Source organism: Filicampus tigris, chromosome 14 (assembly GCF_054856515.1).
Source record: "Filicampus tigris isolate MCC_2025a chromosome 14, RoL_Ftig_1.0, whole genome shotgun sequence".
Lineage (NCBI taxonomy): Eukaryota > Metazoa > Chordata > Actinopteri > Syngnathiformes > Syngnathidae > Filicampus > Filicampus tigris.
Genome location: NC_141230.1, coordinates 13,468,864 through 13,486,179, shown reverse-complemented (window position 1 = coordinate 13,486,179; position 17,316 = coordinate 13,468,864). Strand labels below are relative to the sequence as shown.

The 17,316-nt window shown below is 43.1% G+C and overlaps 1 protein-coding gene and 1 long non-coding RNA gene across 6 annotated transcripts in view; one reads left to right on the top strand and one right to left on the bottom strand.

Annotated features, from left to right (window-relative positions):
- The first annotated feature begins 232 nt into the window (after positions 1–232).
- LOC147136436 (matrix-remodeling-associated protein 5-like) lies at positions 233–17,072 on the top strand. Of its 4 annotated transcripts, XM_086050910.1 has the most exons (13): positions 233–667; positions 1,558–1,760; positions 3,400–3,529; positions 4,912–5,153; positions 5,547–5,698; positions 6,336–9,670; positions 10,381–10,522; positions 11,362–11,497; positions 11,604–11,683; positions 11,753–12,698; positions 12,800–13,007; positions 13,704–13,925; positions 14,040–17,072. In XM_086050910.1, exons 1-13 carry the CDS (start codon positions 620–622, stop codon positions 15,963–15,965), a joined length of 7,770 nt encoding a protein of 2,589 aa, XP_085907036.1. In that variant the 5' UTR covers positions 233–619; the 3' UTR covers positions 15,966–17,072. The 4 variants fall into 4 exon arrangements, with proteins under 4 accessions (XP_085907036.1, XP_085907035.1, XP_085907033.1 ...); XM_086050909.1 differs by having other exon boundaries at positions 1,562–1,760; positions 11,604–12,698; XM_086050907.1 differs by having other exon boundaries at positions 11,604–12,698.
- LOC147136435 (uncharacterized) overlaps positions 1,037–17,316 on the bottom strand; it is a 42,698-nt gene continuing 26,418 nt past the window's right edge. The window contains exon 4 of one of the 2 annotated variants that reach the window (XR_015089481.1): positions 1,037–1,732. This is a non-coding gene — a long non-coding RNA (uncharacterized LOC147136435). Of the gene's footprint in view, positions 1,733–13,560; positions 13,855–17,316 lie in introns of those variants that run through there. The other variant, XR_015089482.1, reaches the window with a different exon arrangement.

The following is a 17,316-nucleotide window of genomic DNA, read 5'->3' as shown; positions in this document are numbered from 1 at the left end:
AGCATCAGTCTATTATTATATAGTTCTTTTCAGAGAGTGATTGCATAAGGCCGGTTCAAAACGCTTCTGGAAAAAGAATGAATGTCTAAAAAAAAAAAAAAAAAAAAAAAGCCAAACAAGGCATTCCTTGTGATAACGTTCCCTCCCACGCCTCTTCCAACACAGAGAGGGACTCCCGTTGACGTGATACAGTAAAGAAGTGCAGGCAAGCCCCTCCTTTGCCAGTGAGAGCCTCTCTGCAAGTTTACTTTAGCCCACTCTCCTTTCTTGCATTCAGACATCCACACACACCCACTGTCATTCACACTCGCTCACGCACACACACGCGCACCCCCGCACGCCGCACACACGCACACACACACACGCACACAGTGGTTTCCACTTTGTCCCGGGACGCGCGCACACACGGAAGCCGGTTGGATGCTACTTAAAAGCGGTTGTGGATGTTTCTAATTTAGACTTTTATTGTGGTTTTCCTATTCTTTTATGACTGCGACAACTTTGGTTGGACTTTTAATTCACGGCGTACGTGCATGACCAAAGCACGTAATCACGTTCCAAAAACTCGGGAACCACGCAGTTTGTGGGACTACAAATACGCATTTAATCGATAAAATGAATGATTCTGTGCTGGATAAGTCACTTCACCCGACGAAAGGACTGTAAGGTAAGCTTTTCATTACTTTTGCTTTATATATTGCAATACTAAAATGTGCAATGCAAAACTTGTATGCATAATAACGGAACCGCAGGCAATTACACGCAATGAATGGAAAATTGACAATGATAGAAACGTGGCCATCGTTGGCGGGGAGTGGGTAAGTATGTACGTATATTTGTTTACTTTAACAATTAAAATACTCATTTTCAGGTTTGTCAATGCTATTATTAGCAATTTAATGTTATTATTGTAATTTACAAATCATTTATTGAATCTAATAAATGAAAAAAAACATCATCTGTATTTGTAAAATAGTTTATTTTATTGATATTTTTTATTGTATCATTTACAATAAATCAATCTACAGGCACAGTGGATGAACATTAGTGCATTCGCATCACAGTCCTGAAGTCATAGGTTCGAATTCGGGCTCTGGGCCTCCCTGTGTGGAGCTGGCATGTTTGCAATTGGATCGCAATGGGAAGTGTTGCTAATATTTTGATTCAAAGGGAATGCACTACCATTTTACCCCACTGCAACCAACAACCACAATAATAAACATACACATACAGTATTGTATAATACCTTTTTAACGGTGAAAACTTGTAAAGGAAACATTTGGGATACAGCTCTTGTATATGATTGCATTACAATGTGCAGGTACTGTTAGGACATGGGTGAGACTTGATGCAGAAAATTAGTCTAGCAGACACAAAGTTGTGTGTTAAGCGTAATAATAGTAGACTGTGACTAAGCACCAGCAGGCATGTTTTGCTCCATCGCAAAAGCTCCATGCTGATTAAAATTGTGAATGCAACTCTTGAAATCAACAACCACCCCACCAATTTTTCTAATATATTTTTGGGGTTTATTTGTTTGATCAATTGGTCTGCCAGCCAGCGCTAACCTTGAAGATGAAGATGTATCTGAGTCCAAGTGTAGGTGTGCTGCTGGCACTGTGGGCCCTGGCGGTTCCCGGGGGCCAGGCTTGCCCCAGGAGCTGCAACTGCTATCAGGCCAATGAAGTCCACTGCACTTTCCGCTCCTTGCTCAACGTTCCTCATGGATTGCCTGCGCACACGCGCCGCATCAACTTGGGGTAACGACCGCCGGGCACAAAGTTTGCACCCTTCACATGTACACAAGCTAATTTGTCAGATGGTGCTTTTGTTGACAGCGCAAACACACATGCAAAGTTGACAGTAGGTGTCAAGCCAACACGACAGCTACTACAGCTACAGCAAATGCTCCAAAATCCCAGTTTGACCGATGTCCTGGCGTCCATTTCACAAAGCGGCTTGAGTGAAAACTCAGTCTGCTAACCCTGAAATGAGGGAAACTGGCTTTTACATTTCAAAAAGGTCAATTTTATTTCTTGAATGTGGTTGCACAAAGTACAATCATCTCAACCCAGATACATTTTTTAAGTAGACTTATACATCTAGTTAAAAAATATATCTGGCTCCAGTTTATTTTATTTTGAGCAACCACCTGATGAAATATAATTAAGTAAATTCAACCATCATTTTTTTCAGTGTACCCCCATGAAATGATGCCAAGGTCTTAACTGTTTGAACAATGTTTTTATATTGTTATAAGTTCGCTTCTCCCCCTCGAGATGGCACCTAAATGAAATAAATTAATAGGCGGAAGAAAGCAGTTTTCCTCTGTTGTATTATTGTGAAACTTCCGCATACATTGACCCGAACAGCGATGTTCTCCCACGCCCCTCCCTCGTTGCCATGGTGACTCGGCAAATCGGGGCTCCATTCATTGTCTGTTCATAGTTGTGGTGCACGCGCTTAACTCCAGGTGTTCCGAGTTGAGTAAACTGATTCAAATCAGCTGTTCTGGAACCAGAAACTGAGTTTCCTATCTCAGAGTAGATTAACTCAGACTTCAGGATTAGACTCAGAGTTTGATGAACCTGCTTTGTGAAATAGACACCTGGTCAGAATGTCAGTATTAATCAGCCAACCCCTACTTGATGAGTTTCCGATCGGAAATATACAGCAACCCACCTATCGGCTAATGGTTTCGATGGGGAAGGGAGATTAGAAACCTCCCCCCGTCAACCAATGGTTCCAATCAGGAAGATCTATTTTATGTTCCTATACTTAAGCACAGTGTCAATGTTAACGGTCTTTGTGTTAACTAGGCATCATTTTACGGCAGGTTATAATAATATTAGGCAAAAAAACAAAGGCATAGTGTTTATTCCTAAAGAAATATACCTAGGTATATTTTTACTTGAAAAAATATACCTAGGTAGATTTTTTAAAAATATACCTAGGTATATTTTTTTAAGTAAAAATATACCTAGGTAGATTTTTTTAAGTAAAAATATACCTAGGTATATTTCTTTAGGAATAAACACTATGCCTTGTTTTTTTCTGAACACTTCAGCCTGCTATCCTACCGTTTAATGTTGGTCATGATGGTATTACTTGGTAAGCAAAGTATGTTTTAAGGAGGTTGCTTAGTGTAAAACATTTGACAACCACTGACTTGGGCAACACTAAATTGCAACGCTGTTTTGCTTACACCATCTAATGTGCTTGAGGCTAGAATGAATGAATTCACTTCCCCTTACTTCCTATTTGTTTAGAAATTGGAACAAAATGGAAGTCAGCCAATGTCACGGTACAGACTGTGTTTGATTCTGGATGCTCCGCCGTAAAGTAAAAGATGCTCAGTTGGGTGAAATAATGACTTGGCGATAATGTTTTTTCCCTCAGGTTCAACAGCATCAGCAGGATCCATGACAGTTCGCTGGCCGGGCTACAGAGGTTAGAGCTTTTGATGCTGCACAGCAATGACATCCACCACCTGCCGGATGCACTGTTTCGAGACCTGAAATCACTGCAGGTACATTGCGATGGGAAAATGGGACTTTCGCTGAGCCAATTACCATTCTTGGAATGAGGTTGAAAATAAAGAAAGGCACTTCAATTTAAACACATGTATGGCCATTAACTGTGGGTGATTGTTGCCCTTTTTGAGGAGTACAAAATCAAAATGAAAAAAAAGAAAATAAATTGCAGTGATAGTTCTAATTTTGGCGACCTGCCACAATTAGAACCCCTGTGAGCCATGGCAGTTGCTGCCGTCTTTTTTTTTTTTTTTTTTTCCGTAAATGACTGACATTTCCAAATTTCGTGCATGGAAAAGTGTTGTGTGATCTAACAAACATACATTACATTGTTTTGGACTATTTTCGCACTCACTTCAGGTGCTGACAATCGTTTTGCACTAGTGTAAAGACCCATTCAATTTGAATGAACACCTGAATAAAAAGTGCAGATACAATCATTTTGTTTATTTTCTACAATCGAGTCATGTTTGAGGTACCGATGGACCAGACCACCCCTTCCGTTTGTCGTTTTTCATGTACCAGGAAGTAGCATGTTCAAAAAAACAAAAAACAAAAAAAAAACATACAAACAATATGATTCATGCACAAAGACCAAAACTAAAGTTATTTTTCCTACAATTTGTTTTAATTAGATTTACATACGTAGGCTGTAGTTTAAGTTAGTCATTTTAAAGCATTTAAAGCAATTTTTTATTTTATTTTGTGACCAAAAATGTTTTGTTCCCCTCCGCCATTTTAGATTGAGTTATTTTGTTAGTTTTCATTAACTACCTGTATGAGCACCTTGTTGACAGTAATTCACTTGTGTGAGTGCCTGCATTCAGAAATCCAATGCAGCCATTGCGTGAGACAGTTAACCCCACAGCGACACACCAGTCAGTGGACAGTTTCACAGGACCCTCAGTGCCATGATGTAACTCACCAAGCTGCTGTTTCTTTCATCTCTCAGCCAAATGAGGGTATATACTGTATTTGCCATACTGTGGTAATAGGATCCATATTTCCGTGTGCCTGAATTGTCAGCAGCTGGATCTTTCCCGCTTGTGGAAGAAGCCTCCCTGGAGAGCCGATTTATCACAAGCCTTAAAAAATTCCACAACGTGGTTTTCATCATCATGGGCCTTCTTGAAATATTGTTGAATCTTCCTCTATGACTGAAAGAGCGAGAGTCAGCAGAGAATACGAGAAGGCATACTTGAGATTTAAAAAGTTCATGATTCAAATTGTTAGAAATGTGCTACCTAAAGGAGTACCTACTTGAAGTTAACTCCAATATTTGCAAAGAATGTTTTGCACTCTCTTCTCGTCATAACATTTACTTCTATCTTTAGCCCTTTTAATCTTTGTCATTCAATGTTAATCTCCTCCAATACAGATTCTAAAGATGAGCTACAACAAGCTGACGGAGATCCCTTCATCCCAGACTTTCTCTGGCCTGACCTCGCTACTGCGTCTGTACTTGGATCACAACCACCTCCTGTACATTCACCCCCGGGCCTTGCTCCAGCTGCCAAGCCTCCGTCTGCTACGTCTACAAGGAAACAGGCTGCATCAGCTGCATCCCCACGCTCTCTGCACACTTTCCCTACTGAACACATACTACTTTTCAACACTCCGGTAGGTGGAGTCTCTAGGAAATGTTTTTCTTTTTAGCTTATTTAACCTCATACCATAATTCTGACATGATATACAGTGATAACTTTACATTCAAGTTAGCCCAAAAGTTATCCCATTTTGGTGGAAAATATGCCCATAAGTTTAAGCAATTTGGGGCATTTGAACCCCCCTCTTAAGTGACATCAGCATACCATGGAAGCGTTCACACCTCAGCAGACCGAATTTCAGCCAGTAATCGGAAGGAAGGATTTCACCGAGTGAAAATTGGCTTATACATATGTTGGCTTCTTGGGCTAGCCACTCAATCTAGGATTTTCAGATGCAGTATTACTGTATTTCATCTTCTTTGCTGACAGCCCTCTAAAAACATTCCTTTTTTTTTTTTTTTTTTAGACACCTTGATCTGTCCAACAACAGTTTAAGCACCCTGCCCAGGGCCACCTTGCAGACCGCACCGATGCTGGAAACACTGGCGCTTCAGGCTAATCCCTGGAGCTGTGACTGTAGGATGAGTTGGTTTCCCGCTTGGCGTTTTGTTCACTCAGGTTTGTCTCTTTTATTTTGTCATTTCATATTAATTCAGGGCAAAAAAGAAGGTTAGCATTATAAAAGAAAACACAGACACCATTTCTGACTGATTGCTGAGCCTGTAATGTGTCTTGTTACTCTTTAAAATGTCAAATAAAGCTTGGTGGTTGATATATGGGTTACATTTACATTTAAATACATCTAGTTGTGTTTTTGTGTACCTTTGACATCTCCCTTCCGACCTGCTTTTCATCTCATGCTCCCCTTTACCTCTCACACTCAGAATCGCTCTTAGTCTATTTAGGAATTTTCACAAAGACACTAAAGAAGACTGGAATTTCAAATGCCTCTCATTGACATGCCAGACTTAACCTCCCATGACTAATACATATTGGCAGCATTGTGTGCAGGCAGTTGAAACAAAGGCTAATGCTTGCCATGGAATAATTAGGTTTTGCATATTTACGATTTATGAGCAGATTAAGTAACCGTATCAAATTAGTAAGTGATATGAAGTGTAATTAATAGTACAGAAGAACGCGCATGCTAAATTTGGCATTAGCAACGCACACGGACTGCTTTGACGCACACATTATCATATATGGAGTAAGGGATCACTTTCTCTCATCTTTCTTTGTCTGTCTTTTCAACCAGATTTAATGAAATGTTCCGGTGGTCCTCAGTGTCCAATATGTGAGTCACCAAGTGCTCTTCAAGGACAAGGCTTACTTGATCAGAAAGATCTAACCTGCACCTCCCCTGTCATTTCCGTGCGGGGAGAAGAGACACCTTCCGAGACGGAACTCGGCGAAAACCAACCAAGTGAATCCTTCCGAGAGCCTTTAGGCACCGTTTCACTCGGCCTTTCGGATCAACAGGGGAACAGTGTTGAAATGAGCTGCAACATCACTCATTCAGCAGACTCTCAGGATGCGTCTCCTGCTCCAGATCTCTCCCTTCTCTCCTCTTCACCTATTGCCATGGCTCTGTCATTCACTCTAGAATGCCCCGTGGAGAGAGAGAGCTATGACAGTCTTTGGAGGATCCTGGCTTACTATAGTGAGACTGCAGTGCACCTTGAGAGGGAACTCATGCTGAATAAACCTCCAAAGTTGGCCTACCGCTATAGGCAGGCAGCAGAGACAGAGGGGTATTATAATACTGGAGTCAAAGCCTCTATCTCAACAGGACCAGATTGGTTAATGCAGCCATCTATTGGTATTCAACTTAACAGAGCACAGTCCAGCCGGGACACAGTCAGCCTCATATATTCAACAAGAGTTTCTGCTCATCCTGACCCCACTACAGAACCTGGATCATCTACCACTACTTCTCACCCGTGGGTCCTTATTTTGACTAACCATACCACCACAACAATAACAGCAGCCGCAGGCACCAGGCTGGAGCTCTCCTGCCCTCTTTTGAGTTCTAGTCATCCTAAAGTACAATGGATAATGCCGGATGGATCCAAACTTAACTCCCCATCCAGTAGTCAAGATAGTAGGATTCAGGTCTCTAGCTCTGGGCTACTATTACGGAAAGTTGAGCTCTCAGATGCAGGGATTTACTACTGTGTGGCACAGATGAGCAAGGATTCAGATGTTCTACCACTGCGTCTGGCAGTAGAGGAGTCCTCTGCCCCATCAACAGGTGAGCAAGTCGGACCTTCTGTCACAGGGAGAGTAGGCCAGCCTGTCAGCCTGTCCTGCAAGGCTTACGGCTCACCAGAACCACACACATTTTGGGTGTTACCAGATGGGAATATAGTAAAAAAGGGATTAGCAGCATTAAATGGATTCACTATGCAATCAAATGGGAGTCTATTTTTTCCTAAACCCTCACTGAGAGATGCTGGTCAATATCGTTGTGTTGTTGTCAACCAGTATGGTAGCGCTTCGGTGTCCGTGAACCTAGAAATAAACCAAAGGAAGACTCTGTCGCTTGGTGATACTCGAGGGGGGCCACAATCAGCCTCTGGGCGATCAACAAAGATACGAGCGCCGTTACTGCGTCAAATAGAGGAAGGATCGGGGGATGAAGTAGAAGAAGAGAGAACCATTGCAGTCCACAGGAAACATCAAAGTCGTCTTCAACAATCTCCAAACAGACAAAATCAAGTCAAAAAGCCCTTAAGACGAGGGCCTTTGAGAGAAGGTCCGTTGAGGAGAGGAGGAAGGCCTCTATCATCCGAGCAGAGAAGGAATCGTTACACCACAAACAATCAAAAAATTGACCCACTAAAATGGGCTGACCTACTGGCAAAGATACGCCAAAAGACGACAGCCGCAAACAATAGCGAGGACACCGTGACAGAAAAACCCACGGCAAAATCACTGAGAGATGAAGACAGAGAAAGACAAGGTGATAACACAGACACAGAAGAAGCAGGTGGATCAGAAATGGAGGGCTCATCTGTTGATGATATTGTTCTGCGAGAGGAAAGTCTACAGCCCATTTACCCCACTCACACAATAGCAGTCACAATGCAAGCAAAAACTGAGTCAAAAACAGGCACTGAGAGTCAGGAGTCCTCTGAAGCACTGAGACATGAAAATGAGACTGAGAATGCGACACCACCCCAAACAACAACACAGACATATCTCGTCAGCTCAAAGTCAACATTCAGAACTAATGAAATTGACCCAGATCCAGCTAGTAGAGAAGAGCAGGAAGCAAAGCCCACCTCTTCAAGAGTCAGACCTTCCAAACCACAGAAGGGTCTAATGCCTAACGTAGTCCCAAATACACGACCACAAAGCCCTTGGAACTCTCGCAGAAGGATTGGACAACGAAGACGAATCAACAGCAGGACAAGGGGGCGACCTATGACACCACGTCGACCTCTACCTGATCCTCTCAACCTGATGCCAAAAACTATGATGCCTGACACTGCCATCTCTCAAACGGTGACGACAACCAAATCTCCACCAACTACATCTGAAAATAATGACAATATTAAAACTCATATTTCATCACCGTATGTTGAGATTGTAAATCTTCAACCTCCTTCCGTTTCTACCACTGTTGGTATGACCACTTCAACATCTGACTTGCCTGCACCAACTCCTTCCTCCCCCACTTCATTTGCCCCTTACAACACAGAGACAAATACAGATGTGATGACTCATTCAGGCAACATACCGGACAGTGCCAAGTCGGCTGTCTTTAAATCACAAACACCGGCGACCACAGACGCCGACACAAATACAGAAACAACCTTGAGCCTAAGTGATGATGGACCCTCAGGCGAAAAGGGTGAAGGGCTGGAAAATAATTTGTTGGACATCCTGAATGAATCTCAATTCTCCACCCCTATTCTAGCCACCCTCTCCTCCACTGTTACCTTGACAACAAGCCCTTCAATCAGTCTTACAAAAAATCCTGTCACTGCTTCTACTGGTGACATATCTGCTGCAACCTTTGACGACACACTGAAAACATCGACGACGTTTACTCCTATGACTACAAACCCAATTCCATTGACCTTACCCCCCATAGTCCCGCCCATGTATCAATCTACTGAAAGGTCCAGAAAATATGCAATTCTTACATCTACTCCTTCTACAACTGTTATTTATTCATCAACTACACTAGCACCTACTAGTAGTTTCATTTGGATGGATAAGGCAGATCAATTCAAAGATATTCCCTCAACTACCATCCCTGCGCTGTCGACTTTAGAAACTAGCACTACTACTTATACAAAAAGTGCCGCCCCAGCCAAAATTCCCAAGGGTGACACTACACCCAGAGAATCCTCTATATCGACCACCATAACAGCAACAACAGCAACAGCATCAAGCACTGCTGCGTCAGCCGGAGAAAGGCCAAACATCGGACAGGTCAGCCCCAAAGGGAGGCCTGTGTCTGGCGTTCCACACCAGAGTCGACCCCCAACTGATTGGAGAAACCCTGGAGCTAATTTCATTCCAGATTCACACAGCAGCAGGCCACAGTGGTCTCCATCTCCTCTTCCTGCCGCCCCACGGGTGAGTCTTAATAGATTACAAAAAGTCTTTAACCCAAACGGATTTAAAAGCCAACACACATGACAATAAGACTAGGAACAAATCTTAAATCACTTTACTCAATCTTATTTGCATGCTAATATATTCACGACCCTTTTTACTCTCCATTTTCAGTCATTTAAAAAGTTTCATATTTCTTCAAGGTATTCTTAAAATGTAATTTACAGTGTTGGTGCATTGCCATAAAACTGTTATTTGCATTCACACTCACCCTAATGTGCATGCCCTGGGGCAAAAAGCTTATCATAAAATGCATAATAGATCTGAAAATAGTCTAATCTGTGATCACATGGCCTGTTGTTAAACCTAAGGGATGTTTATGGCATTTCTCCAATTTTAGGGATTTTTCTGAGCTCCGCCAGTCATTTCGAAAGCAGAGATGAAAAACACATGCTCTGTTACAACAGCATTATGTGTTTGGGCGTCTAATCCCACTGGATTTATAGCAATCAGATGTTAATTCATTGACAAATCTGTGCAATCCAATGTGATGAGCCCATCACTGAGATAATTGTTAGTGAAATATATATATTTTACTAGTGCTTAGTGCTAATTTAGGTTTGGTTTAGGTTAAGTTTTTTTTAATGTAGGAGTAGGCTTTGTCTTCAGATGTCCAAGGCACTGCTAACACTTAGTTTTCAATCTTTTATTTGTGAAAACAATCCCTGCAGTCTCCAACTTTAAGATCCAGGCCAAGGATTACAGACCCACATATCAGAACGGTGTCGTTCCCAGCAGGAAACGTAGCCCGGCTGACTTGTGAGGCTCAAGGAGAGCCAAAGCCCGCCATCACGTGGACCAAGGTTGCCACAGGTGCATGCAGTGTAACATATATGCACACATTTGGCCCAACATACATATACAAACCACACAATGAATTTATATGGAAATGAGGCCGGTCTTATCTTCATATTACACTCATGTCGAACATCCCACCGCAGACTCGTTGGATCTGATTTTTGTGCTGATTTATAACCTGAGCAAATATAGTCTGGACCTCCTTGGAACAGTCAAACCTACTGTATGTTTGCCATTTCCAGAACCAAAAAGTAATTTAAATGTCAGGTACACAGCTGCAGATTTTGACGCTGCAGCAGAAACAAATCTAGACTTTCTGCAGTCGCATGTTTAAATTATAATATACTATATTTGACCTTGTGCACATGATATGCATGAACAGTAGAAGTGCAAAATTCTGATACCACCGCTATCTGTTTTTTAATAATGATTTGTTCACGGCTGACATTATTACAAAAGTAAAACAGTGTATAGGAAGACCCAATACGGGACAGTGTGATCAGAATCATCTTTATTGGCTCTGTATGTAAAAACACACAAGGAATTTGTCTCCGGTAGTTTGAGCCACACTAAGTAACAAGCAACTATAACAAAAAGAACATTTAGGATGTAACACATAAGTACAGAGATTCTAAGTGTACCATTAGTGCTGTGCTTTTAGGTCTGTCTGCTACTGAGTCGTATTCTCATTTGAATACAAAACAAAAAAAACATCTCATGGTGGTGTAAGACTTGCACAGCTTTGATTACAGTATCATTGCACAATTGATAACCCAAAAGGCTTCCAAATGGACTCTGTCTGCTCATTTTTTCTGCCAATTGTTGCCCTGTCTGATGGTTTGTCTGTGTCTCAGGAGTGGTGATGTCTGTTCATTCCAAGGCTCAACGGTTTGAGGTTCTGTCAAATGGTACCCTCGTTATCTCAAATGTTCAGCTACAAGACAGGGGCACGTACATTTGCAGTGCACACAGCTTCCTGGGTCGCGACAGGTGAGGCTACTCAAATTATGAATATCAATGCACCATACACTTGATGAAGAAAGTGAATATGTTTTCTACACTGGAAATGTTTTATTTTTTTTATATATCCGACAAGGCTGCTAACCACCCTGGAAGTGTGGACACGCCCGCCGCGAATGCAGCTGGCTAGCTATAGAGAAACCACGATCCATCAAGGTGGGGATGTCCACCTGGAGTGTCAGGCCAGTGGTGTTCCCACCCCTTTGCTCTCTTGGATTCTTCCAGACCGCTCCGTCCTGACCTCCATGGTTAATTCCAGCAATCGAATCAGCATGGACCCAAATGGAACCCTCCATATTTCATCAACCTTACCAAGTGATCGGGGGGCGTATCGCTGTGTGGCCTCCAACTCAGCCGGTGCCGCCAGTGCTTCGGTGCGCTTACATGTGTCATCGTTGCCCCCGGTGATACAGCAACCCAGAGAGGAAAACCTACTTTTGGCTCCGGGAGGACCTCTTTTTGCTCACTGCACTGCCAGAGGAGCCCCGCCACCCACTTTGCGATGGCGTATCCCAGACGGGGCTCTTGTTCGTCCATCCCAGTTCCTCCATGGCAACCTTTTTGTGTTGCCAAACGGAACCCTGCATATTCGAAAAATCGGACCTAAGGATGCCGGGAGTTATGAGTGCACCTCTTTTAATGCTGTTGGAACTGATAAGAGGACTGTGAGAGTGGAAATTAAAAAGGAGGCACAACAAGTAGAAGTGACAAGTGAACCAAAAAACACGGCCCTTTCATTTCCTTCTCTGAAAAACAGATCTTCACCCCATCCTGGCTTGCAGTCAAAGCCGCTTGACTCTGCCAGATTGACCCCTCTCAGTCCCAAATCCCCACTTTACCCTCATCAGTCCGCTTATGCTGACTCAGCCTCTAAAATCAATAGAACAGTCATCACCTCTCCCTCACAGCTGACTAACTTGACAAAAACGGCCATGGCCACACATAACACCACACTCACCTCACACACATCTGACAAAGGCAGAGCTTCAGTTATTTTGCACTCCTTGCCAGTCTCTCCATTCAGCAAAGCCCGAATTGTCTCAACCTCGCCCCCCGTCACTACTATGTCCTACGGAGAGAATCTGCAGCTCCACTGTTCTGTAACGGGCAACCCAACCCCCATCATCATTTGGAGGACCCCCAGCAGAAAACTGGTGGATATGAATTTCAGGTAGGGCAGAGGCTGTGTATGGCGTGGTCACGGTAATATTGCATCTTTATCCTGTGTAACTTTATATTTCCATCTGTTTTTCTTATCTGTTTAAAATGAAGTTTTGACCGACGTCTGAAGGTGCATCAAAATGGTACACTGGCCGTCCAGTCAGTGACTGAGCGGGACGTTGGAGACTATCTTTGCATTGCACGCAACAAAGTCGCTGATGATTATCGCCTCCTGCGTGTGTCCGTGGTTATCAAACCTGCAAAGATTGAGCCCAAGCAGCCTTTCAATCAGATGGTGTCATTTGGAAAGGCACTGAAGGTACCTTAACATATAAAAAATGTTAAGCAATCAATCAGACTGTATCAGACTACACAAGAATAAGTCGATGCTCAAAGTACCTTTCACAAGTTTTGAGGGATTATTCATCAGTGTCAAAGCAAGAAATCCAGTGATTAGATTTATGACATAAAATGTCCCAGGTGACTGAGGTCAGTAATCTAATCAGTATAGTTTTAAACCAATCTTCAAACTTTCATGAATTTGGATACAAGAACTTTATTCAATTATAGTTGTATCGGATTTAAGATGCTTTAGAAATCTTGGGTCGAAATCAGAAGTGGGGTGCTGATTGCCAGGCTGGTTTTGTGACTGTTCTGCGAGATGTTTATTTTCTAGTGGAAGAAGATTTTGAACATATTTCATTTTCTGATGCTGCTGACTTCCTCAGCCATACAGTATGCCGCACATGGATGACGATGAATATTTAACAGCTATCTAGCGGTTTACCCAAAAAGCAGAGGTGACATGCAAGAGAGAAGACACCAAATTATTGCAGCAACTTGTTTCTATTCATTTTTAATTCCGTTTACATGTATGTTCACTGAACTGTGTGGACTGTGAGTCAAGTGACAGTGTTTCAGAGGTGATTTACCACGTCCATGTGATTGATTACCATTTACAAAGAATTGATTCCATTTTAGTACACCTTAACAACAATGATTTTGCCCATTGCAGGTGGACTGTTTAGCATCCGGATTACCAGACCCGGCAGTCAGTTGGAGTCTACCAGATGGAACCATGGTGAACAGTGTGTTGCAAGGGCAAGAAAGAGCAGGGCGGGGACGCAGGCTTATCGTTTTCCATAATGGAACATTGCTCGTTCCAGCTGTGGGCAGGGGAGAAGAAGGAGAGTACACTTGTTATGCTGAGAATCAAGGAGGTCAAGACACCATGAAGGTAAAGTTGAAGCTGAATTTAAAAAAAACAACAACATTCAAATAATTACCCAAACATTTCAGAGGGTACTTTTTTATAATTCAAGCTTTTTTCCTTCCAAATATTTCCCTTCAGGTTCATGTCAAGGTTATGATGGCTTCTCCACCAACCTTCAATGATGACAACCATTACCAAGTTATTAAAGTACGTCAGGGGGCTACAGCTATCATTCGTTGTCAGGCCACAGGGGATCCCCCACCAACAGTGAGCTGGTTCTCCCCGGCACATCGTGTCATCCCAGCCAGTTCTGGTTTTTACTCCGACCGAGTTGCAGTGGCTTCTCCTGGAACTCTGGAGGTGCGACAAGCTCAGAAGATTGACTCAGGAAACTATACATGCCGAGCAAGCAACTCAGCTGGGGAACGAAGCATGGTAGTAGGCCTTGAGGTGGAGGTTCCTAATAACGGAAACATTGGCTACAGTGATAACAATGGTCGGATAAGAACAACCAGTGGAATGAACAAAGCAACTAATAGTTTTAGTCCAGCCTCCAGGAGTGCTAGTGAAAATGGATTTAAAAGGCCTACTAGTGGAATCACAACCCCGCTTGGTCGTGTTGTCAGCATCGGTGTGAACAGGGGTGGAAATATAGGCATTCAAGCAAGTAACAGTGGAATCATGAATAGAAATGCACATGGAACTTTGGATAGTATGGGGACAAACGGTCCCAGTTCAGTTAGAGAAGCAAGTGACGCAAGAAAACTTGGGGCAAGAAGCAATGAAGTCGCAACGGAAAAGGCTAACAATGGTGCAAACCCCAGTAGGGTTACTGGCATCGTAAGTGGCATTTCTAGAAATGGTGTGTTTACAAGCAGCACTACTAACAATGGTGATGGTAGAGCAAGTTGGGTCAGAGGTAACTCGAGAGTGACTAATGACAAAAGCAGGAGCAGTGCTGCCAGCACAGGCGCTGGTAGCACCCCAAACAAAGTTGTGGGTGTTGCAACAACAGGGAAGCATCGCATAACGAAAGGCCAAACTGTTCTTTTGCCGTGTCCGTCTCACGGGTCCCCCCCCTTAACCTGGTATTTGCCTGGTAATGGTGTGCTATCAGCCCCTTACTACGGCAGCCGGCTCACGGTGCACCGAAACGGCTCCCTGGAGCTGCGGGGTGCTCGGGTGAGTGACAGCGGTACTTTGGTGTGCGTTGTGAATGGCGACAAAGGAGAAACAAGGATTCAGGTCGAGCTGGAGGTCTCAGAGCCGCAAGAAGCGTCCCGCCCACTTTCGTCTCTGGCACCTCGCTCTGGAGCCGCACAACAAGCCCCTCAATTGGAGCGACCAGTGCCTGAGGTGCCTCATCCCCCAATTCCTGTTTCTCAAAAAACGCTGCAACGTGGGCCATCCTCACTTGAAGCCCCTGATCCAGTGGGTCCTCCCTCACCCTATGCCGCCCCAGCACCAGTAGTGAGCACTCAAACTGCTTCTTTGATGAGCATTACAAATGGAGAAACTCTTCGCCTACCCTGCACTACTTCTCAAGCCCCAAAAGACAGCCGGGGCTCCCTTTCTTGGACTTTTCCCAGCGGCAAGGTCATGTCCAGGGGTGACAGCGGGGACTCTGGCCGGTACTTGGTCCAAGAGGATGGTACGTTGGTGATCCAACAGGCATCCGTGTTTGACAGGGGCACTTATACCTGCAGGTCTACTAGCCCCGATACTTCCTTGGTTTCAGTTGTCACGGTTCCCGTCATCATCATCGCCTACCCCCCGCGCATCACAACAGGACCCTCACCTGTGACCTACACACGTCCCGGAGTCGCAGTAGAGCTGCCCTGCCTCACCATAGCAACTCCCCGGGCGATGGTTTCCTGGGAAACACCAGACATGACACAGCTGAGGGTGCTGGGCCAGGCTCGTATCTATGGTAACCGTTACCTTAGTCCTCGAGGTTCTCTGGTGATACAGAAACCATCGAGTCGGGATACAGGATTTTACAGGTGCACGGCCAAAAATGTGATCGGGGTGGACACAAAGACGACATACCTCCATGTTATATAACGAGGTAAAGAACATGCACATGGCACCTCTGTTACTGACTTAATTCAATGTGTCCCTCTTGCCCAAAGGAACTGCAAAGCTTTGTTGAGATACTGTTGATGTAGTAGACTCCAATACAATACAGTCTACATGTGTTTGGTTGAAATAAGTTTCAAAGTTTCGTGTCAGTCTGTTTCTGTCAGGTTTTTTTTTTTTTCTTATACATACACAACCAGTTGCTAAATGTTCCTTGTCTTTATGATGTGACTAAAACTAATTTCAAATGGTGCTCAAGTTACAATATTTCAGATTTTATGATCTGCAACACTGTGGTTCTTTCTTGGTGATTACATATAAATCAATCTGCTTCTCTTTGGAATTCTGCCACAGCAGGATTAATTACATTCAGCACAGTTTCTAACTGACAAATTTAACAATGCAAAGGCTCAAACATGATGCTTCACTTGTCTAAAATTCTAATGCTTAAAACAAACATTATTTCTTAATGTCTACTTCAAATGCAGTACAAATTTATAATCTAAAACTATATGTCTCGGGGACCGCTCATCTTCTCAGTTTGATTTGTCGAGATAATGCTTGCCTGTGTCTTCTCAGAATGAATGCAGCAATGTGACAAGGTTTAAAGACATTTAAAAATGTGTTTGCCAGACAAAGTGCATTTTAGTAATTATTGTGATGATAAAAATACTGTTCTTCCATGTCTGTGCTCAAGGATAGCTCATAGCAATCTTCTTTTAATGGCTTTACTTTAAGTTATTGATCTTGTAAAGGCATTTTGAGATTTTCTTTCCTTATGACAGGGGCGGGGAATCTGCGGCCTCACGGCCATGAATGGCCAACTGGAGCATTTGATCCGGCCTGCCATGTAATTCTAAAAAGGAACAATACATTTATAATCATAAACATTATTGCATCATGTGTTTTCTTTCACTTAGTATGGCCGTCAGAGGACTTTATTAAAAAAGTAAAGGGTAAAAAATGATCCCCACCCCTGCCTTATGAGAAAAGGGAAATTACCGGTATACATGTTGTATCTGTTGAGCAAAAATGAAGTCTATTTTTAGTAGCATCAATTTATTAATAAAATAAAAAATAATACACGTCTCATTTTTTCACTTGAATTTATTTTAGGAAAACAACTTCATTTCAAACTCAGCTGCCGAATCCGGAGTGAGGTTTTGTACTGCAGGTGTAACACATTATAATGACATCAGATTTTTTGCACTGGAAACTGCAATAAAATTCTCAAGAGCCTGCTGTGCCATCGGAAAGACTCCAAATGCCTCCTTGTCTGTTCTCACATCCCCTCCAAATATCTCAACTTCAAATTATACATTATATCACGATGATA